Here is a 24,400-nt window from a genome sequence, read left to right on the forward strand (position 1 = left end):
CAAGCTACTTGTTGAACGAGACCGAGTTAAAGAGTGCGAGCGAAAGCAAAAAGACATAAACATTGCCCTGCAACGTCGGGTACTCTTGCACCCTTGTTTTTGTCTCCCCCCCCCCGTCCTTCATTGCTCTTCCACCTTCCTCATCCCCTCTCTCAACTCCCCCCCCCCTCCTCGCTGAAGGAAGAAACTAGTTTGAGGTTGGGTGCATGACAAGGACAAATTGGTTGGATTTTGGTGAAGATCCAGATACAAGAATTCTAAAAAAAAAAAATTTTAAGTGTTCTTCACCATTGAGAGAGAGATGGGGCCAAAAAACGATAAATAGCTCGACTTAAAAAAGTTTGACGGATTACGACAAAACGTCATGGATGAGCTGGTAATGTGACAAGCTGATGAGATTTGGGTGTGAGAGAAAGAAGAATGGTCCGGATGCAGATCCAGCCTCTCAGTGAGACATAAAACGTAAACTGCTCAGCCTGGCGAAGGTGTGCGCTCCACCGAGTGCCATTCTGGTGTATATAGAGTAAACTCTGAAATATCACAGGGTTTACATTCGTGGAAAATGTTTACGTTCCTGGATAGTTAATGCCATCATAGTTAAAACCAATTTCGTATGTTGATAAGGGCGTTAGCTTCCCGGGCTTTCATAAAATATGAAAGATGGTGGGTGACAGAAAAAAATAAACACATCACAATTGAAATAAACATGCAAAATAAATATAAATCCACTTTGCGTTGAAGCAGATTTAACATGGTCCTTCCCTTCCATAATTAATTGATCAAAAGACCCACCTCTCTTTCTGATGTACCATAATCAGAGCATTGGTGCTACCGACATAGCTTCTGAAGCAAGGGCTATACTGGGTGGTTTGCCATTGCCTTGCCAGCAGTAGTTAGGGCAGGAATTAGGAATTTGTTCAGGGTACCGACGACAGCTTCGCATAGGACACCATGGGGTCTTAAACGTCCACCAACTAACGCCGGCAGATGGGATTTCTAGTTTAACGTCCATCCGAGGGACGGCACACATTGATGAAGCACCCTGCCTGTGAAACACCGGGATGACAGTTTATAGCTGGGTCGGAATTCAAACCCAGGCTAGATGGCTTTGAGGCGAGTGTGCACAATTCCGGACCCAAAGACCCCACCTTCCCTTCTTCCGTTTGTTAAAGCTGTTGATGAGTTTCATTTACAAATCATTCTGCAGCTCTGAACACCAGCAAATAAATGCACCCTCGCCTCGACCAAGTTTATTCAAAACCTTCACGTTCAGTCAAAGACATCTCGACTTTTTTTGCATTTGGTTCACCACCAGCAGTTTTCCTCTTGGGAGCCATGGTTAAATAGCAGGTTGCGGGTCACCAAACATGTTCTGAAAATTTATTAATATGATTATATTTTCATTAAATAGTTCGATGCAAACTATTGTGGTTGCCTAACTATTGGGAAAATTAATGAAATTTAACTCCGAAGTTGTTATTTCTCGAGGCTGTTGAAAAAAACAGCCGTGTGCCCATATATGGATGGTGACGTCACGTTCTCCAAAACAAAGCGGAAGCTCACTCGCTCATTGAAGAAGTGTCCAGTTGAGCGGACCGTTCTTTCGCTTTTTTTGAGCTTGCAACTGTCCATATTATCATTTTTTATTTTGAATTATTGTAGAACAAAGTCATTTCAATATTTGTACATCATGCCTCGTACGTGTGTAGTAATTTTTTGCGAAAATGGCTGGAAAACCGGTAATCACTCCCACCGATTCCCGAAGGAATCAAACATTCGCCGTCAGTGGATAAGATTTGTACAAACAAAACGGGCGAATTTTCCCCCAAAGAAAACGGGTAAAGAGGACCCTTTGGATAGACTTGTCATTTGTGGTGACCATTTTACAGCCGAGGATTACGAAGGTAACGCAATGAGTGAGCTCGGTTTCAAAACAACTGCTCAAGTGAGACTGAAGCGTGACGCTGTGCCCACCATTCAGCCTTCTCCTCCTCAGCTGGCTCCTGCTTCATCTTCTCACACTGTGTCACCTACGATTATTCGCAATCTACTTTTAATGGCCAATTATTCAAGTAGCGCCAAAGTATTTTGCCTTTTCGCAATGTCATCGCAAGGAAAAACACAAAGAGAAGAGAAGAGAAGAGAAAAAAAACAAAAAACAAACAAACAAAAAAAACACTTTCAAACAACCACACAGTCTGTTCCTTCGCTCTCGTAAAATGACGACAGGATTGGGGCATTGTGTTTATAATCTATAAATGCGCATAAGAAATCGAGACATTATTAGAATACACTATCCAGAAGTCCTACGTTGTAACCCGTAATGGGGAACGCGGCTGAGAATCTCTTCCCCATCGGCCACGTCTACGCAGCAACGTGTCCTGTCATTGGTTTTTTTTTTGTTTTTTTTTGTATACCTTGTCGAGGCTCGTATGAGAGCTAACACACAACTCACAGCAAGGGGGCATGAGACAAGAGGGGCGGGAGTGGAAGGAACAAAACAGTGGGGAACAGACACATTAGGTGAACTGTGGAAGGGAGAGGGATGGGGATGGGACGGGGAACATGGCGAAGAGAAGATGGACATTTCAGGGACTTTCAGGAAGGAAAGCAGGGGAATTGAAGGAAGTGGGCTTGGGTGGATTATCGAGAGTAGAAAAGATCGAGGATTTGGATGGCGGAAGATAAGAGGTGGTGGTGAACAGCTGTTTTGAAAGCCTGGAGGGAAGAATGGGAAAGAATAGAGTGAGGAAGTTTATTCCAAAGGCGGGAAAAAAGAGGAATGAAAGAGTGAAGATGAGCAGTGATTCGTGATTTTGGTAGTTTTACCAGAAGGGGGTTGTTGGCGGACCTTGAGCGCCCTGTGGAAATTTGGTGGGGACAAATTGCAGAGAGCAGGGGGGGCAAGGCTGGAGAGGAGTCGGTAGAAGACAGAAAGACCACCGACCAACCTGCGGTGATTGAGTGAAAGGCCCAAAGACTCAGCTTCATTGCGGGAGATGCCGATGAGCTTCAATGCCTTGGTTTCGACAGTGTGAAGCCGAGAAAGGTGGGAGGCAGGAGCACCAGCCCAGAGGGGAGAGCAGTACTCCATCAGGCTACGGAAAAAAGCTTTGTAAGTGGTCAGGAGCTCAAGAGGGCCGAGGAACGACTTTGCACGACGGAGGATTCCCAGTCGGCGACTGGCTTTTGAGGCGAGGTTGGAAATGTGACTTTCCCAGGAAAGATCATGGCAGATAGTGAGACCCAGAAGCTTGAAAGAAAAGACTTCTTCCAGAGGATTGTTGAGAAAGTGGATGGAGGGGGGGGGGGGTTCTAAACGGTCCTTTCGAAGAGACATAGTGAGAGTGTGAGATTTGTCTGGATTGAAAGACATGTTCCATGTGTTGGACCAGTTTGTGATTTTATCCAGATCTGCAGTGAGCGAAGAAGCTGCTGCTTGCCGGTCTGAGGGATGACAGATGGTTCGGCAAAGGGTGGAGTCGTCGGCAAAGAGAAATAGAGGATTTTCCAGACAGTCGGAGAGATCATTGATGAAAACCAGAAAAAGAACAGGGCCCAGAACGCTACCTTGAGGAACTCCAGCCTGCACAGGAAGAGGGGATGAAAGAACTCCATTTAGGGCAACACGTTGACTGCGACAGGAGAGGAAGTCTGTGAGCCATGAGTGGAGATGGCCTTGAATACCATGGGAAGAGAGTTTGGTGAGTAGTGCAGGGTGCTAGACTGTGTCAAAAGCACGTGATATGTCCAGAGATACGGCTCGGATTTCCTGTCTGGCATTGAGGACCTCCATCCATTTATGGGAGAGCAGAAGCAGCATATCCAGGGTAGAGTGACCTGGTCTGAAACCAAATTGATGATTGGAAATCAAGCCATTGGAGAAGAGGAAGGATTTCATGTCTGAAGCGATGATGGATTCCATAACCTTGCTGATGATTGGGAGAAGGCTGATTGGTCTGTAGTTACAGGGATCCGTTTTTGCACTTTTTTATGCAGGGCAGTGATGTTAGCAGATTTCCAAGCAGATGACCTTGGGCAAATGAGAGGGTGAATAGAACAGAGAGAGGGTGAGCAAGAGCAGAAGAGCAGGCTTTGAGGACACGTGGGCTGATGCCGTCTGGACCGGTTGCAGAATCTGACTCGAGGTTTGAAAGCAAGCTCTCCACCTTGTCAGGAGAAAAGGATACAGAGTCCAGGGACAGTTGGGTGCGACTGGGTAAGGTGGGTAGAGATAGTGATGGGTTTAGGACACAAGATTTAGCTGCAAACACCGAGTTTAGACATTCAGCTTTATCACGTGCGGTATCAGCAGTGCGGCCATTTGAGGTAAGGGAGGGGATGGAGGGGGAACATACACCAGAAACAGATTTGATTAAATGCCACCAGGATTTTGAGGAGGGAGAGAGGTTTGAGAGTTCAGACTTAAGATGAGAAAGATGTTGTTTTCTGGCTCTCCTGAGGGTAGATACACACTTGTTCCGAGCTTTGTGGAAGGAACTGAGATTGCCCTCAGTTGGGTTTGCTTTCCATAAAGCAAAGGCAAGTTGTTTCAGGCCAACTGCCTCGCCACTAGCTTCAGTAAACCAAGGGCGGGAGGAAGGGTAGGACAACTGAACACGAGAGGGGATAAATCTGTGCATGAGGGAGAGCAAGTTTCTTTGAAAGAATTCCCAGGATGAGTTTATGTTTGAGAAAGTAGTGATAGGAGACCAGTCTGCAAGTTTGATGGCTGCTTGGAGACCCTGCCAGTCGGCTTGAGTGAAATGCCAGACTCGACGGCGGTGAGGTGGTTCTCTGATAACAGCCAGAGGGATGTCCACTTTGACAAGGACGTGGTCAGAAGAACCGATTGGAGCGAAGGAAGAGCAGCAGATATTGTCAGGGAAATTTGTCAAAATCAGATCCAGAAGAGATGGAGTACCATTGGTTGAGATCCGGGTCGGGAAGTTGACCGATTGAGTCAGTCCTAATGAGTCGCAGAAAGCTTTTGCTGAGAAATGGTTGGTAAATAAATGGCCATAACTTGAGAAGCACTTGTCCGATTAATATCAAACCTTGAAAAGGCATATCCACAGGGCCCCAAAAATATACCTGGCAAAGTTTCAATTAGATCGGACCAGTGGTTGTCGAGAAACAGCGGTGTCTCACACACACACACACACACACACACACACACACACACACACACACACACACACACACACACACACACACACACACACACACACACACACACACAAACCTAGAATTATCAATAGATATGCCACAACAGTCTCTTGAAAGTTGGGGTTTGTTCTAACTGTTCACTTTCGCTGGGGTCAAGCTCAGCTGTCAGAAAGACTTCAACACCAAGGCTACGGTGTGTAATATATTTGGGTCCATTATTGATTCATTCTATTTCTGACTCTTGAGTGACTCGAGGGTTGGTGGTGGTCGTATGGCAGCTTAGCTGCCGGGGTAGCTATCATTTCTTGAAGCGCGACTCTGTCGCTGATGCAGTGCCCCTATAACAGTACACACACTGGAACTGGTACTCATTTCACAGACCTCGGAAGGATGACAGGCTGAGTCAACAATCTGGTGTATCAATTCAGCGGCCGACGGGGCTTGAACTCAGGACCCTAGGATCCCAAGCCACCACCCTCACCACTGAGCCAACACCAGGCTATGAGAGGGTTAAAAAAAAATTATTATATCAAGTCACAGACAAATCAAACTTTGCATTATTTTATGCATTGAACAAGAAAATGAAAATCTACAAACCAATCTGTCTGATGGAGTCTGTCAGGATAAACTGCCAGAAAGTCAGTCCTGCCACTTGTACACAAAATAAGCCGTTTTCTGGCACTTGCAAGTGGCTCAAATTTATATGGCTCGGGACCAGAAACTCCATAGTATAAATTCCCATTATCCTCGGCAATATCGGAATGAAAACACTCAATTTCATCTCCGCTGAAATCACTCTCTGATTCGCATCTCGCCATTGTTCACACGCTGTTTCCGAATGTTCCCGAAGTTTTCGGAGAACGTGACGTCATAGCATCTTCGGTATCTTCCGGACTGTTTTTCGATCACTGACAAAAGTTTTGACTTAAAAGTTAATTTTAGCATATTTTGAGTTTCAAATGTAAGAAAATAAATACCCAACGATTATTAATGTGCTTACAACCTTCGAATCACACGAAGTCATCAGCGACCCAAAACCTGCTCTTTTAAAAAAAAAAAAAATCATTAAAGGAAATAATAACAGAAAATAAAGGAATTGATTACGATTACATGGAAGATTACACCAATTGTAGTGATGACGCGGATATAGGTACAGTGCAATAATGTACACGCTGCATGTCTCAGTTACCACCTGCACAGCAGCAGTGCTGTTGATTTACAATTACATCTGTAAAGTCAAAACTGTGAAGAATAATCACTTCTTTTCTCCATACTTTTACGCTTCAGCCTCACCATTCATGGTGCATGAGAAACAAAAACCTTGTGGTGTGAGATAACCACTACAACTCCACACAAAAACCATGACTGGTCAAAATTAAACCCACAGTAATTATAAAAATCGGTACATAAGAGGATGCCCGAGATATTTAAGGAGGAGAGGAGGAGATTGGGACCGTACTCTGTGTCGAGCGTTGGTGCTGCTTAAGCAGTCTCCTTGGCTCTTGGGCACAATCCTGCACGGGTCGCCACTCCGACACAGTATACCAGCATGCTGGCACTCATTTTGCCGACCTCGGAAGGATGACAGGCAGAGTCAACCCCACCTGGTATTAATTCAACAACCAAGCAGGAGTTGAACTCAGGACCCTCAGATCCAAAGCCAGATACCTGAACCATTAAGCCAATACCAGGCATAGATATGTAAGGGTTTACTGTATACCTATATAAAAACTTTCTAACCACAGATTCACCGACTGACTGATGTTAAAGATCAGTACCTTCCGGGTGAGGTAGAAAGCTGAATTTTGTATGCGAATGGACATTTTATACACGGGGGGGGCGGGGGGGGGAGGGGATCACAGAACTGTCAGAAAACATCCGGAGGTGAAAATATAAACAGATGCAAATAAATAAATGAAAAAAAAAATGCAGGTGAGCGACCCAAGAATGGGGAAGCATGACATGGGCTCATTTCCAAGCAGATGGAAGATGACCTCAGACAAATGATAGAGCAAATCGAGCTTGTGAAGTACAACATGTCATCTTTTGATTAAACATGCAAGCAAAGCAACAAGTAAAAATGCCGAGTTGTACTACAATTTAAGAAGAGTCTGCGTATTTGCTTGACTTCTAAATATTCCTGAACCGTTGAACAGAATGAGTTGAACTCGAGGTGTGCAAAGGTTGGTTTTAGGGGGTTAAAAAGAAAAAGGTCTGGAGGTTCAGGGTGGGGGTATGGAGTCAAGTGTGGAGGTGGGGATATAGTTCAGGAACCCAATTCTCTCTATGTATATATGTATGGTATTGAGTTGCTCCTGGTGGGAGGGGGTATTGCAAGTCATCATAAAATACGCCACTTCTGGGGTAATTACCCCGTACATTAGGATGGGCTTGGAAAAGTATCTAAAAACAAGGCAAAAACTCAAGTTTAGACATTTCAAGTTACTTCAGCAAGCTGTCAATTTATAACTTTATCAAAGGTAAACTATTCCAAAATACTTTTGCCCAATAATATCTCTCAATTTCTTCAATCACCATTTGCATGCCATTCAACTGCTGGTAATGAGGGTTGGCAGGATGGCCTCGAGGGTAAAAAATAAATACATGCAATTGAACATCCACACACTTGCCTCTAAGTAGTCCAACCTGTGTTTGAATCTCGGCCAGGGTACAAACCGTCATCCCGGTGATTCATCAATATGTGTGCCGTCCCTCGGATGGACGTCAAATGGGCGTCCGGTCTGCCGGCATGTCGGTGGACATGAAAGACCCTATTGTGCCCTTCACCAAGAGTAGGTGAGCTATCGCTGGCACCATGGCAAAATTCCAAAATTTTTGCCCTAACTACTAATGGGAAGGCAATGGCAAGCCACCCAGCATACCCCTTGCCAATAAACTGCTTTGGCAGCACCAACACTCTAACAGAGTATGGTACATCAGAACCAGAAGTGCAGCTGATCAAAGGAAAATCTTGCACAAGAAGGATGTTCCTCAATGCCGTTTGCTTGCATTCGTAAATGTGAAACAAGGCAGAAACATCTCATCAAACATCCAAATGAGTCACAATAATTCTGAATATCTGGTCATCGTCGTTTTTTTTTTGTCCCGTCTATGCACAAACCCCCTGAAACACTCGAGAGTACTTGCAAAACGCATTCACTCCTAATCATGTCTTGAATGTGGGAATAGATCTACTCATTTGCCAAAGGCTGCTTTGCACATTCAGCCATTAGTGACATGTGAAAACTAGAACGGGCACTCATAGAGCGCATACCTTCGCCGCCACTACTTTTTTTGTTCTTGGTATGAGTGTGGGGAACTGGTTTCATATGAATGGTCTTATGACACAAACCACATATCTATAATGTCATGACCCCCTCCTGACTTTCGGGGGCTACGGACTAAACAACAATGAACTCACGTCGTTTTGGCGAGTCTTCACTCGCAAGCTCGGTGAATACAACGTTTCAACAAGAGAAGGTAATCTCGTTTGATGCTGGTTTCATGCAAATCGAATAAGAATTGACTGAGTTATGCCGAAAACCGCATATTTTTCAAGGGCGTGACCCCCCCCCCCCGACATTTTACCCCAACCGGTGACACGTGTTATGACGTCATTGTGTCACAAGATTGGGCATTAAATTCTGAACATTTTGGTGCTGGGATCATGTAAAGTGGACAAGAATTGACCGCGTTATGACAAAAACCGCATATTTTTCAAGGTCGTGACCCCCCTGACCTTTGACCCCTAACCGGTAACAAGAGTATGGGCGTCATTGTGTCATATTGCATATCACAAGATGAGGCGTTGAATTCTGAACATTTTGGCGTTAGTTGCATGCAAATTGAATAAAAATTGACCGTGTTATCGTAAAAAGACGATTTTGACCTTTTCGTGACCGTGACCTTGACCTTTGACGCGAACGATCCCAAAATCTAATCGAATGCTTCCTGGCTAATAACCAATCATCCCACCAAATTTCATGCAATTCGGTTTAATACTTTTTGAGTTATACGAATCACAAGATTACAAACAAATAAATAAATAAATAAATACACGCCGACCAAAACATAACCTTTCGCAGAATGCGAAGGTAACAAACAAGCACGTCAGTCAACCATTTTGTGAACATACATTAAAAAGCTTAAGAACTTACCATTTGACAGCCAGGTTTTGCACTTCTCCATTTTTGTCCTCAAGCAGTTTAAGAAGCATCTTCACAACCTTTCGTTCGCTGTCATCGTCCAACTTAATGGAATCCTTTTGCAATTCCGACATCAGGTCATTGGTGGCCATGAACCTGCAAAGGAGAGAGAGAGAGCGAGAGCGAGAGAGAGTTTTTGTTTTCCTCCTATAAATCGAAGACTCGTGCATGAGCTGGTACCAGGGAAAGGGCATTAGTGTGTTTAAAAAAAATAATTCATAAAGACATTATAAGAGACATTAGACAGATCACCACAGAGTGTCGGATATCAATATGGCATCCGAGCAACACGAGCTATGTGCTCAGATTACAACAGTAAACAGCTCAGTGACTGTCTCGGGTCAAATTAACACGAGATACACCAGGTGAACACAGAAAAGTTCAAACTGGAACGGCACTCGGAAGAGCGTGTACCTGTCTCTGCCAGGTTGAACAGCTTACGCTTTGTATCCCATTAATGCGCCAGATCGAGCTTTTCACCAAAATCTCATCAATTCTTCCTCATCACACACCCAACTGACCCACAACTTTTTGAGATCTCATCCTATCAGCAGCTATACGTTGTTTTTGGCCCGATCGCTCAATGGTGAAGAATCATTTAAAGAATGCTTATTATTTTTTTTTCAAATCCGGATATAGAATCGGGTCTTCACCAAAATTGAATCAGTTCTTCCTTGTCACACACCCAACCTGTCCACCAAGTTTCATCCGAATCTGTCCACAACTTTTTGAGATATTGTGCTATACATCGTTTTTGGCCCCATCACTCAATGGTGAAGAATCACTGAATAAATTCTCGTAGTCGGATCCGGATTTTCACCAAAATCTAATCAGTTTGCCTTGTCACAAATCGAACATGTCCACAAAATTTCATCCGAATCCATCCACAACTTTTTGAGATATCGTGACATTTTTCGTTTTTTGGCCCCATCTCTCAATGGTGAAGAATCATTTAAAGAATGCTTATTTTTTTTTTTTTCAAATCCGGATCCGGAATCGGGTCTTCACCAAAATTGAATCAGTTCTTCCTTGTCACACACCCAACCTGTCCACCAAGTTTCATCCGAATCCGTCCACAACTTTTTGAGATATTGTGCTATACATCGTTTTTGGCCCCATCTCTCAATGGTGAAGAATCACTGAATAAATTCTCGTAGTCGGATCCGGATTTTCACCAAAATCTAATCAGTTTGCCTTGTCACAAATCGAACATGTCCACAAAATTTCATCCGAATCCATCCACAACTTTTTGAGATATCGTGACATTTTTCGTTTTTTGGCCCCATCTCTCAATGGTGAAGAATCACTTAATAAATTCTCGTAGTCGGATCTGGATTTTCACCAAAATTGAATCAGTTCTTCCTTGTCACACACCCAACCTGTCCACAAATTTTCATCTGAATCCATCCACAACTTTTTGAGATATCCTGCATACAAACAGACAGATAGATGTGAAAACACCACCTTCGGGGATGGAGGTACTTCTCCTAGTATCATCATTGTGTGTGTGTGTGTGTGTGTGTGTGTGTGTGTGTGTGTGTGTGTGTGTGTGTGTGTGTGTGTGTGTGTGTGTGTGTGTGTGTGTGTTTTAGAATCCAAGAACGTTACATTGAGCACAATGTGCCATGAAACTCGCGTCCTTCCTCCCGCTTTTTCATGTTCATAGCACAAACATTATTGGTCACACTGAACATCAAGAAGCCATGAAACAAAATTACCCTCCATTCCCGGTGTACTCGAGCATATAAACCGCAACGTTAAAACAATCGTGCTTGTGAATTATGAGGTAAAACTAGGCTAACGGTGCAATCTTCACAGGCCCAACCTGAAATCCTTGTCGCTGGACGTCATCTTCTCCAACAGGTTGGAGATGTGATACGACACGCTCGTCATGGTGCCGGCGGACCGTTTGTTCTGCTTCTGGTAGATCCTGTGAGCAGATAGAGCAAATAAGGACGAGCACAGGCTCGCCGAAATGGCGGGTTGTAAATGGCTGCCGAGTCGCTGTTTACCATTGGCTCATAGATTGACCAATGGGGAAGCACTTTCACCCAGAAGTCGAAAACGGCAATTAAAAGTTTGGCGCGCTGGTTAGTTCGGTTTTTTCTTTTGCGGTTAGTTGATCGACTGGAATTTGATATCCACCATTTTAATACTCTTGGCTCTTTCTAAGAAATTTCTACAATCATCTATCGAAATAAAAGGAGTGGAGAAAAAAAATTGCCTTCGTGTGGTAACGTTATACACCGCTCCATAATTAAATGATCATATTACCACGTGTTTTCGTTTAAAAATAACTATCTGCTCAACCATCAGGAATGCCTGCACATCGAAGGATAAATCTGTTGCTCTCAGGGCTAAATGTGTTCGACTTTATACCTCATAAACACCGCGATGAGGTACTGCGCTGATGAGAGCAGAGCAGAGCAGTCACTGCGCTGAGGAGAGCAGAGCAGAGTAGTCACTGCGCTGAGGAGAGCAGAACAGTCACTGCGCTGAGGAGAGCAGAGCAGTCAGGCCCTCAGTGTCGAAACATATGTATAAAACTCTAATACCGGGGGAACTGGATGATAATTTTTTTTCCACCATGGATTTTATTGCAGACAGATGCATTGAGAATCAGAAAAATCATGGTGTGCCAACTTTTGTTTTTCATTTTGGGGACATTTTGGTGGCTTTTTTTGTGACCCCTAAAATACCATGATCGCTGTTTCGGTTGCAACTACTATACCAGTTTCAAATATTGTTATAAAGCAAAGCAGGTCGCATATCAAATTAAAGGTGTGGACATTTGTAACACAAATATATCATGTATATACTGGTTTTTATTGTCCACAGGTATCTATGCCAATTTCCCTGGCAATAGCAACCATAACGGAGCATATATCCAGATGCAAATGTTATTATTTAAAAGTCAATCAACTCGAGAAATGTACCGTTTATGCTTTAGGGTATGTTTAGTGGTTCACATGAGGTATATCTGTTCTATGGTATACACTTAAGTAGTCAACTGTAATGAATAGGTTAAAGTATTTGTTGAAACAAAAACTATCAAGTTCATAGTAATGCAGTGTCAGATAAGTCATCTTCATCCATTAGTGGTTCTTATAAAGTATATCTGTTCTATGGTATGTTTAGTGGTTCACATAATGTATATCCTTTCTATGGTATACACTTAAGTAGTCAACTGTAATGAATAGGTTAAAGTATTTGTTGAAACAAAAACTATCAAGTTCATAGTAATGCAGTGTCAGATAAGTCATCTTCATCCATTAGTGGTTCTTATAAAGTATATCTGTTCTATGGTATGTTTAGTGGTTCACATAATGTATATCCTTTCGATGGTATACACTTAAGTAGTCAACTGTAATGAATAGGTTAAAGTATTTGTTGAAACAAAAACTATCAAGTTCATAGTAATGCAGTGTCAGATAAGTCATCTTCATCCATTAGTGGTTCTTATAAAGTATATCTGTTCTATGGTATGTTTAGTGGTTCACATAATGTATATCCTTTCTATGGTATACACTTAAGCTGTCAACTGTAATGAATAGGTCAAAATATCTGTTGAAACAAAAACTATCAAGTTCATAATAATGCAGTGTCAGATAAGTCATCTTCATCCATTAGTGGTTAACATGATGTATCTCCGTTCTATGTTATATACTTAAGTAGTCAACTGTAATGAATATAGTCCATGGGCCCTGGCCAGAAATTCCACTTGTCTGTACCATCTAAGGAAACCAATCCTAGTTATGATTTTTGAATTGGTGTATATATAGATCATATTTTGATGGGATAACCATTGCAGACTGGCAGCTTATTGGTAGTTATCATCTCTGGAATGTACCCACCCTCCGCATAATGAAAGCGAAAAGGCAAACTCAGAAACATTCACTAATGATGCAATTGCTGTTTCCACATGGGGCTAGAATGAACTGCAAACCACAACTACATGTCTGAAATGCTTTATTTATACCATCCGAATAATCCTTTCTGTCATTCCTGAAGGCAGAATTTGTTTTATGGCAGAAAGGGGCGAGCAATAGGGCCTATCAAAATGTTGCTGATTAGTGATTTTCAGTACATTTTAATTTATAATATTGTCATACAAGTTCCCTGGGTAGTGCTACTGAACATGCACATGTTGTATGAGGAAAACATTTATGAACATTTTACAAGTTTTCACCACAGTTAAAGGAATTGCCCTTCCCCTACCCTAGTTCCAACAAGCGTCCAAAATGTGAAATTTACAGATAACCCCAATTTCACCACGCTACTGTGGCATGTTTATGTACTATGTTTTACTCATGCATATTTGTAGCCATGAATGTCCTTGTGATTGTGCCAAAACATTCACACCATGGATCAGTAGTCTAGTCTTCATCACTGGTATCAGCATCAGAGTCCTCGAGGTCTACAACCTCTTCCTCGACATCAGCGGGCTGGTTGCTGCAGGTTCGTAACTTGCACATGTCAGTGCACTTCAGGCTATTGGCAGGGCACGTGCAGTCTGGGAGTTTGCACGACCGTCCACACTTGCAGGAAAGCAGTTGCAACACTGCACCGGGTGCTGGAGAACCCTGCATCCACTCGATGGCCAGCTTCCCGTCATCATCAGTGGTCCATCCACAACCCTTGCGACTTGGAACATAGGGTTGGCATTGCAGACAGCGCCTCCAAATAGCAGCCTGGTAGTTTGCACAGAGGACATCCATGAAGAGGCAGTCTTCACATGGTGGAAGCTGACTGGACTCTATCTCTCCCCGTCTGGCACAGAAGAGTTGATGTCGGAGTTCATTGACTTTCGTGGTGTTGGTAGACGGCACGTACATGTGGCAGGTGACCTCTTGCAGCTTCTGAAAGAGCTCGGTGGATACTTCCCATGAATGACCGAGCTGACTGAAGGCCTCTTGGTAGGTCTTATCCGACTTCATTTGCTTCAAGGCACCCATCTTTCCCCGGCCTGCAAAGGCACTGACTGTATCACAACCGGAGAACACGTGCAGTCCAACCAGGGCATCACAGACACTGTCTCCCATCAATCTCGCCTGGTTGTCAATGTCGAGGAACCGTGTGCAGGTTTGCGTACCACACTTCTGATACACGGGGCATGGGATGTCCTTATTGAAGGCAAGACAAAGCATGAGGACATCTGTATCTTCGGCAGTGATCACCACAGTCTTGGACTCAGCGTCTGCTGCATGCAGAGCATGCAGAAGCATTCGGGTGTCTGCTTCCTCCTACGTGGACTTCAGCTCTGCCACTTCCTCCCAGTGGTCCTTGTTTTTTTGTTTTTTTTATTTTCCCCCAAAACGTCAATATCTCAGAATGGTAAAATGGTTAAAATGCAAAATACATACACTAAGCTGCTCTTCTGGAACGGTTATCACGTATTGAAATAATCATATAGTCCCGACCAATAACTTAGTAGCCCTAAAGTTTGGTTTCCTCAGATGGTACCGATATATGCCTGGGCCCATGGACTAAGAGGTCAAAATATCTGTTGAATAAAAAACTATCGAGTTCATAGTAATGCAGTGTCAGATACGTCATATTCATCCATTAGTGATTCACATAAAGTATATATGTTCTATGGTATACACTTAAGTAGTCAACTGTAATGAATAGGTCAAAGTATTTGTTGAAACAAAAACTATCAAGTTCGTAGTAATGCAGTGTCAGATTAGAGGGGGAGCACTCAGTAGAGTGCAAAACCTCCGCCGCTAATACTGCTAGGTCACTCAAGTGAACCTGATATCCTATTCATTCAATTTGACGTCAACAGTGCTCACAGAGTTATAGTTTGCAACTTTCCCTTTTACTTTTAACTTTTACATACTCAATTCATTCGTCATAACTAGATTCCTTGAGACAGAAATTGATTTTGCGTGGGTATATCCACCTGAAGTTCCAAAATCAGCCGCAATTATAATTTTGGCATGTTTTTTGTTGGAAATCACTTGTAACTTGTATAAATGCAAAAAAAAAAAAAATCGAAATTTTGTTGAAAAAAGTTGCAAAATTTTTTTTTCTCTCACAATTTTTTTTTTTGGGGGGGGGGTTGGAAATCACTTAAAACATGCAGAAATGCAAAAAAAAACAAAATTGAAATATTTTTTCAAAATGGCCGCCATGGCGGCCATATTTGATTTTGGACCAAGTCCAAAATCTAATGGCATGATCCTTGGACCATACCTAATCCCCCCACCAAGTTTGGTCGAAATCTGTCGAGGAGTTTTTCCGCAATACTGTTCACAAACAAACAAACAAACAAACAAACAGAAAGGGGTGAAAAACAGTAACCTCCGATCTTCGATGACGGACGTTAATAAGTCATCTTCATCCATGAGTGGTTCACATAAAGTATATCTGTTCTATGGTATCCACTTCAGTAGTTAACTGTAATGAATAGGTCAAAATATCTGTTGAAACAAAGACTATCAAGTTCATAGTAATGCAGTGTCAGATAAGTCATCTTCATCCATTAGCGGTTCTCATAAAGTATATCTGTTCTATTGTATTGTTACAGCTGTGGAAATTCGCATTACACCATAAAGGGTCCTCAGGTGAGATATATCGGTAAGTCCATGTGTAGTTAGCCCAAACCCGTTGTATAGAGGGAATATATGTGATCCATTCGGGCTGCGATTCTTCAGTTAGCCGTTTTTCTTTTGCTGTCGTTATTTTGGTGCAAGAACAACGACAAACATCGCCACAACCAACATCTCAACGATCACGCCATTCACTTCACGACGCCAACAATCACGCCATTCACACCACGACGCCACCTTCCACAACTACGCTACCACCATCTTCGCCACTCGCCATTCAACGAGAACCGTGCGGTCACGATCTCCGCGGGACGGATGAAAGGAGCGGAGTGGCAGCAGCAACAAGGGTGCGAAGGGCATCTCCCGCCCAAAACTCCCGCTTAAATATCTCCCACCAAGATCTCCCGCCCAAAATGCCAGCGCAAATATCTCCCGCCCGAATCTTCCTTCCCTCGTCGTACGGCGCGTGGAGAAGAAAACCAACAACGCTTGTGGGGTTTTCCCGCCATTTTTCCCCGCGCTTGGTGAGAAAGGGGGAGGGGTGGCGCGTCCTCTCCCGATTGGCGGGTGCGCGGTGTGACGCGGCCAGGGGAGAGGAACGCCTCCCTTCGAGGAATTTTCTGGAAGCGTCTCAAAGGAAGGAGGAGCCAAGAATGGGGCGGGGTGGAGCGAAGGGCGGAGCCCAACCCTACAAAAGGCGTGGGCGTGGAGAGTCCCTGGTCGGTTGTCCCTGGTCGGTTGTCCTTACCTTGTCCCTGAATGAGAATTGTCGAGAGTTGTGGAGAGTCGCTGTTCCCTTGTTCCTGAACGAGAATTGTCGAGAGTTGTGGAGAGTCGCTGGTCGGTTCCCTGGTCCCTGAATGAGAATTGTCGAGAGTTGTTGGAGAGTCCTTGCTCTTGGTTCGTTCGTTTGGAAGAAGAGGTTGAGGTTCTGTTCGTTCGTTCCTGTTGGGTGGATGACACGTGCAGGCGCGAGGCACGAGCCCAGTGGACCACGCCGGAGGGACCCGGAGTTACAGTCGCCAAGGATTCGACACGCTCAGGGAAGTCGCGACTTCCATTTCTTTTGGGTTCTGTGTAAACGTGTGTGTGTGGTGCCAGTCTGGTGAAGTCAAACTGTTTTAAGTGTTGCCATGTGAATTGCATTATTCGGTTGTAGATCTGCGTGTGTCTCCCCCACCCGTGACTAGCTCCCGGCGTTGTTCTGAGAGGGTCACGACTGAATTGCACGTTCCGGTGGGCGACGTGTCGCGATTCGAGTTTCGTGGTCGATCGCACGCCGGACGGGCCGAATTCGCAACAGTATGTTTATTGGTTCACAAAACGTATATCTGTTCTATCGTATACACTTAAGTAGTCAACTGTAATAAATAGGTCAAAATACCTGTTGAAACAAAAACTATCAAGGTCATAGTAATGCAGTGTCAGATAAGTCATCTTCATCCATGCTGTCCTCATAATCATTCCCTCTGAGTCTGTCATTGGTGTTTTCACATTTGTCAACGTTCGCATCACAAGCACATAACTCAGTGCAGGCCAAAGAATGCTTCTTGCAAGAGCAGGATCCACTGGCACATCGGCTCTTGACACAGCCGCACTTTACAAGCTCTATAATTCAGCTGTCGGAGGTGGTGGGAAGTCAGAGACTCTTGGGACATGCTGATTGTTTTCATCATTCCATCCATAATTAATTGGCGGAGGTAAGTCCGGATTTGGAGTGTCTGCCAGGAACCAAACCATAGCTTGTTAATGAGCCCTGGGAATGTGCTCCTTCAGAGATGCCTTTGTTGGGGGCAGTTTCTCAGCCTCCGCTTGATTTTTCTTGAACAAGTGCCATCGTAGCTCTCCGACTGTTTTGATACCGAGTCTTGGAGCGAACAATAGGCACACAAACTCTTCTCGACTGTCCATCACTTCAGCGGATGGATGAGCTGTTTGTCCCAGCTGAGCAAATGCCTGGTGTGTGTTTCCATTTGCTTTTTTGAATTGTTTCCAGCATGTTTGCTTGCCTTTGCTTGCCATCCGTCCAGTGGTATCACTGCCAGTGAAAGCGTGGAATCCAATGAGACCAGTAGCATGATTCGCATCACGGGATTCATATATAGGTTTCAAATTCACCAAGCGCCTTCTTGTACCTGTGCCAACTAGCATAGATACATCACCCAAGAGCGGCAGTTTTTGTAGAGCAAGAATGAACACATCTGTATCAGGAGACGTGATATGTACACTTGAAGCAATTTGGGAAGCGCTCAACTCATGTAGGATGAGTAGTGTGTCTGCTCTCTCCTGCTGTACCTGAGTTCGCTGAACGTGCTTCACCCAACAATACAGATGGTATTTGATATCAATCGCATGGGCATCATTTGGATCGATTGCAGCACTCAGATTTACTTTCCACTGCTGGTTATTACTGTACTCAACAGCCTTTCGGAGCTGTGTCCCCGGTGTTGAACTCACTGATCTGGTGGAGTGCTCCTTTCTCTGAAGATCCATTACAGGAGCAGTTGTTTTATTGTATTGTTTGGCACCAGATCGCATGTAACGTTCTGTTGACGATGGGTTCTCATGTGGTGGTGGTTGTGTTTTGAGGTTCGTCCTTTCTGGTCGTCCAACTTTCGTTGGTTTAGGTACTTCGCCTGCTTCCAGTGCAGCTTCATATCTGTTTTTCAGCTGCTCAATATGGATTTTGTCCACTGCAATTTTATAGCATTCTAGATGCCATGTGACACCTTTCTGTGATAGTTCATTTGTCGTCACATCACCAAGCTCTTCTTGGATGGATATGTACTTATTATCCCCATAGAGCGACTGGGTATTCACACTCTGGATAAACAGCTGATATGATTCTGGTCTTGGGTGTTTTACGAGTCTTTCCAGATGCTTTGCAAATGCAGCATACTGTATATTCAAATCTGCCAAAGATGTCGTGCAAATTGATGCTTTTGAGCTGGACCTGGAAGGACTTGAGGATGATTCACCCATAACGATAACGAGAACAGTTTATTTCAATGTCCACTCGACATAAGTTCCTTCACCCACAAAGCTTGGAGGTTAATCTACAACTACATCTACTACATCAGTCTTTTAGTCTGGACCCTTGACCACTTCTGCTATTATCATAGCTGACCTGAAAGGCAAAAAAAATTAACATTGTATGTAGAATTGTAGCATGTCATAATGTTTAGAAAAATTAATTATCTTGGTGATGTTGCAGTAATTGATTTAACTAGTACGTGCCCGTAAAAAAAAAAAATAATAATAATAATAATAAATAAGTAAACCACACAGGCCGTTTCTTTGCTCTCATGTGCCCGTACGTGCGTGACCCGGAAGTTCGATATTATTCGCAATTTATTTTTAATACCCAATTATTAAATTAGCGCCAACGTATTTTACCTTTTCGCAATGTCGTGGCAAGGAAAAACAAAAAGAGAAGAGAAGAGAGAAAAAATTTACTTCCTGGTTTGGAGCATACCAGCACTCTGTTCCCGAAATTTATACACCGTCTAATATGAAAACGATCATAACTTGGGCCATTGTGTTTATCTATAAATGCGCATAAGAAATCGAGAAATTATTAGAATACACGAAGTCATCACTCTCCGGAAGCCCGTACGTTGTAACCCGTAATGGGAAACGCGGCTGAGCTTCCCTTCCCCATCAGCCACGCCCACGCAACAACGTGTCTTCCCATTCGTTTGGTAAATAAATGGCCATAACTTGGGAAGCACTTGTCCGATTAATATCAAACCTTGAAAAGGCACATCCCCAAGTCCCCACCAATATACCTGGCAAGTTTCAATTAGATCGGATCAGAGGTTGTCGAGAAACAGCGGTCACACACACACACACACACACACACACACACACACACACACACACACACACACACACACACACACACACACACACACACACACACACACACACACACACACACACACACACACACACACACACACACACACACACACACACACACACACACACACACACACACACACACACACACTGCTGGAATTATAGATAGATATAGGCTTTACAGCATCTGAAATTAACAAAAATTCAGATAAGTCACTATGGTTATGTTCAATGTCATTATTGATATTATTATCATATTCTAGGCTGAATTCTGCTCAGTTTGATATATTGTTGTGGGGCCGGGTATCGGTGGCGAGCACGACTGCTTGGGGGAGCAGTAGAGTCGGCTCCACCAAACACACCGGAATTTAGGTCGTGACCCTCAGATAAGTCCGGAGGTATGGGTCCCTTACAGGACCATGAATCGCCAAAAATTCGACCGTGTGGGGTAGGGTTAATTGCCTAATTTCAATATACCTAAATACCCACTCAGTCTAACTACAGGGGAACCACACCCTCGGTGACCATCCGCTCGGGTTACACATTGTTCGAGCATGGTAACGGCTCGTTCCGCTCGAGGCCTGCCGAGGGTGTGTTCTGTGGAGCCGGTGTGTTCTGTGTGTGTTCTGTGGAGCAGAGATGAATTACTGCACATATGATACATCACTATGACGTCATATCAATTTTTATGACGTCCGGTTATGACGTTAAATTCCGGTGTGTTCTGTGGAGCCGACGCTACTGCTTCCCCTAGCAGTTGTGCTCGCCACCGATACCCGGCCCCACAACAATATTACATGCCCAGGTTTAAACCAGAAACAAAAAAGTTGGTAAATTGTTTTCATTGAAAAAAGTGCGATTCAGGGGTATTTCACGTATCCGCTTGAAAACAACATTTGAAATGCTCAAAAAAATTGGCACCATGATTTTTCTGACTCACAGAATCCATAAGAATGAAAAAAAAATGATATGGTGCCAAAAATTATCATCTGGTGCCCCCGGAATTACATCGTCCTCTACACTACTTGCTTTCTCTCCTCTCCCCAAAGCCTCAGCACAGGCGATGGTTTACGTGGTTCGTGACTACATAGCTGTTTGAACGTCTGACACAACAAAATGTCATTTGATTTACACCCACAAAATTTGCAAACATAATATATAGATGGTCCCGGATATGACCTTCCTTGCTCGTGCCATCATAAAAATCTGAAATAATAGCGGTTTATACTCTGCTGTGATCTGTTCTGGGTCGTCCTTTACCGTTATAGGTGTGTGTGTGTGTGTGTGTGTGTGTGTGTGTGTGTGTGTGTGTGTGTGTGTGTGTGTGTGTGTGTGTGTGTGTGTGTGTGTGTGTGTGTGTGTATAACCAATCACGCCAAAACTACTGGGCCAATTGGCACCAAACTTGGCACATGGACCAAGTTCGACCACGTGGTGAACATGGGCTACTTGGCTTCTTCTGTAGTCGCGGGGGTTCGGGAGGGAAGTTCGACAAAAATTCTCCACGGGAATGTGTATCGTGTAGCGCCACCCGGTGGTGACTGCGGAGGGTATTACAGGTCAGCTGGAGAGATGTTGTTGCCCTGGAAATGTCCCGAGAGAGTGTGAAGCCCCAAAGCCAACATTCACAATTTGATCGGTGTCTGTCATCGAATCCCAGACGCGATTATCCTGGAGACGAACGTTTCTCTTACACACGAGCTCCTCCCTACCTTCATGGCGGAGGTTCTGCTGAAGGTGGATGCACACAGGAACGACTGGCCCTATGATGGAGACTTGGCCCACTGGAGAAGGTCGGGTTCAAAAAGTATGAATCCACACCATTTTCCCCTTCTTCATGTGCAGCCTGTGGCTGCTGGTTACAACATTGGTTGAGGGCACAGCTATGCCGCTGATGCAGTGTCCCTATTACCAGTACACTGGTACTCATTTTGCTGACCTCGGAAGGATGAAGGGCTGAGTCAACCCCACCTGGTGTTAATTCAACGAGGGACAGGGCTCAAACTCAGGACCCTAATATCCCAAGCCAGCAATCCTAACTGCGAAGCCAACACCAGGCTTCAATGCACACCATGAAGGACGGCAAACCCCATATCTACCTGCGACCCGTAACTGAGGTCATGCTACTTATACCAGCTGGGAAAAGTGAATTCCTTTGATCATTTTTATTGATTGTGAATTTTATATTCTGTTATTTTCTTCTATGTCCCCTATCTGTTATTCATAGTCTGGCCCATGAATTTAGTGACTGTATATTATGATGTACTATGTAGTCAGTTTATTTCATTTTTGACAAATGTTCAATGACAATTTGACAATGTTTTGAGCCAAGGTGGCCACCCTGGTACTTGTGTTTACATAATTCTCTTTGCTCAATCAATTGCTGTGGTGGTTTATATTGAAAAAAAAAAAACATAGGGGAAATACTCCAGGGTGCTCACTTGGTAGAGGCTGGATAGGATAACCAGGGAACCACTGGTAGGCATGGATGCCCCATAATGGAGAAGAAAGTAAACACCTATGGAATTTTTTTTAATGCCATGAACAAACTTTGGTACATCACGGGTGATAAAGGTTGTGGTTCATCGAAATTGTGTTGGTTTCAGAGAAGAAAGCAAATCCATATATTTGGGAGCCACCCCTCCCCCCCACCCCGTAGACCCACTTTTTTTTAAAAAAAAATTAATTTTATTATTTTAAAAAATGGTGTGAACAATCTTTGGTACATTATGGGTGATGAAGGCTGTGGTGAAGTTTCATCGGAATTTTGTGTAGTTTCCAAGAAGAAAGCAAATACCTCTATTCTGGGACAACCCCTCCTGTAGACCTCCTTGGACCCCAATATTTTTAATCGTGTGAACAAGCTTTGGTACATCACGGGTGATGAAGGTGAGGTCAAGTTTAATCGAAATTGGTTCTGTAGTTACAGAGCAGAAAGCAAATACATAAAATGGGGGGCAAACCCCTGTACACACCCTTAGACCCCGATTTTTTTTTAATGCCATGAACAAACTTTGGGACATCACTGGTGTTGAAGGCTGTGGTCAAGTTTCATTGAAATCTGATGTGTAGTTTCAGAGAAGAAGTTGAAAGTATTTGTGGATGGAGGGACGATGCGCCATCCCATAAGCTCCCTGGAATTACGTTCCAGGTGAGCTAACCAGGTGAGGAGTGTGATGGAACCAAGTTTAAATGTTAAACGTATATTCATGCTCTGCCCATGTCTTGCCTCATGCATAATTTCTGTTCTGCCCATGTTTTTCCTCATGCATATTCATGTCTTGCCTCATGCATATTTATGTTCCACCCATGTCTTGCCTCATGCATATCCATGTTCCACCCATGTCTTTGCCTCATGCATATCCATGTTCCAACCATGTCTTGCCTCATGCATATTCATGTCTTTCCTCATGCATATTTATGTCCCACCCATGTCTTTCCTCATGCATATTCATGTTCCACCCATGTCTTGCCTCATGCATATTCATGTTCCACCCATGTCTTGCCTCATGCATATTCATATTTTTCCTCATGCATATTCATGTCTTTCCTCATGCATATTTATGTCCCACCCATGTCTTGCCTCATGCATATTTATGTCCCACCCATGTCTTGCCTCATGCATATCCATGTTCCACCCATGTCTTGCCTCATGCATATCCATGTTCCACCCATGTCTTACCTCATGCATATTCATGTCTTTCCTCATGCATATTTATGTCCCACCCATGTCTTGACTCATGCATATCCATGTTCCACCCATGTCTTGCCTCATGCATATCCATGTTCCACCCATGTCTTTCCTCATGCATATCCATGTTCCACCCATGTCTTGCCTCATGCATATTCATGTTTTTCCTCATGCATATTTATGTTCCACCCATGTCTTGCCTCATGCATATCCATGTTCCACCCATGTCTTGCCTTATGCATATCCATGTTCCACCCATGTCTTGCCTCATACATATCCATTTTCCACCCATGTCTTTCCTCATGCATATCCATGTTCCAACCATGTCTTGCCTCATGCATATTCATGTCTTTCCTCATGCATATTTATGTCCCACCCATGTCTTTCCTCATGCATATTCATGTTCCACCCATGTCTTGCCTCATGCATATTCATGTTCCACCCATGTCTTGCCTCATGCATATTCATATTTTTCCTCATGCATATTCATGTCTTTCCTCATGCATATTTATGTCCCACCCATGTCTTGCCTCATGCATATTTATGTCCCACCCATGTCTTGTCTCATGCATATCCATGTTCCACCCATGTCTTGCCTCATGCATATCCATGTTCCACCCATGTCTTACCTCATGCATATTCATGTCTTTCCTCATGCATATTTATGTCCCACCCATGTCTTGCCTCATGCATATCCATGTTCCACCCATGTCTTGCCTCATGCATGTCCATGTTCCACCCATGTCTTACCTCATTAATATTCATGTCTTTCCTCATGCATATTTATGTCCCACCCATGTCTTTCCTCATGCATATCCATGTTCCACCCATGTCTTTCCTCATGCATATCCATGTTCCACCCATGTCTTGCCTCATGCATATTCATGTTTTTCCTCATGCATATTTATGTCCCACCCATG

The 24,400-nt window shown here is 43.8% G+C and overlaps 1 protein-coding gene across 2 annotated transcripts in view; it reads right to left on the bottom strand.

Annotated features, from left to right (window-relative positions):
* Positions 1–11,426, bottom strand: part of LOC147032709 (cullin-associated NEDD8-dissociated protein 1-like) — a 97,091-nt gene extending 85,665 nt beyond the window's left edge. For both annotated transcript variants that reach the window (XM_085870552.1, XM_085870551.1), the window contains exons 1-2: positions 11,200–11,426; positions 9,327–9,470 (exon numbers count right to left, since the gene is read on the bottom strand). In XM_085870552.1, the coding sequence (XP_085726678.1) occupies positions 9,327–9,470; positions 11,200–11,267 (212 nt within the window). In that variant the 5' untranslated portion in view covers positions 11,268–11,426. The remainder of the gene's footprint in view (positions 1–9,326; positions 9,471–11,199) is intronic.
* Positions 11,427–24,400: the final 12,974 nt, after the last annotated feature.

Source organism: Eptatretus burgeri, chromosome 2, assembly GCF_056783735.1.
Source record: "Eptatretus burgeri isolate ZD-2024b chromosome 2, Ebu_testis_v1, whole genome shotgun sequence".
In the NCBI taxonomy this organism is placed as follows: domain Eukaryota; kingdom Metazoa; phylum Chordata; class Myxini; order Myxiniformes; family Myxinidae; genus Eptatretus; species Eptatretus burgeri.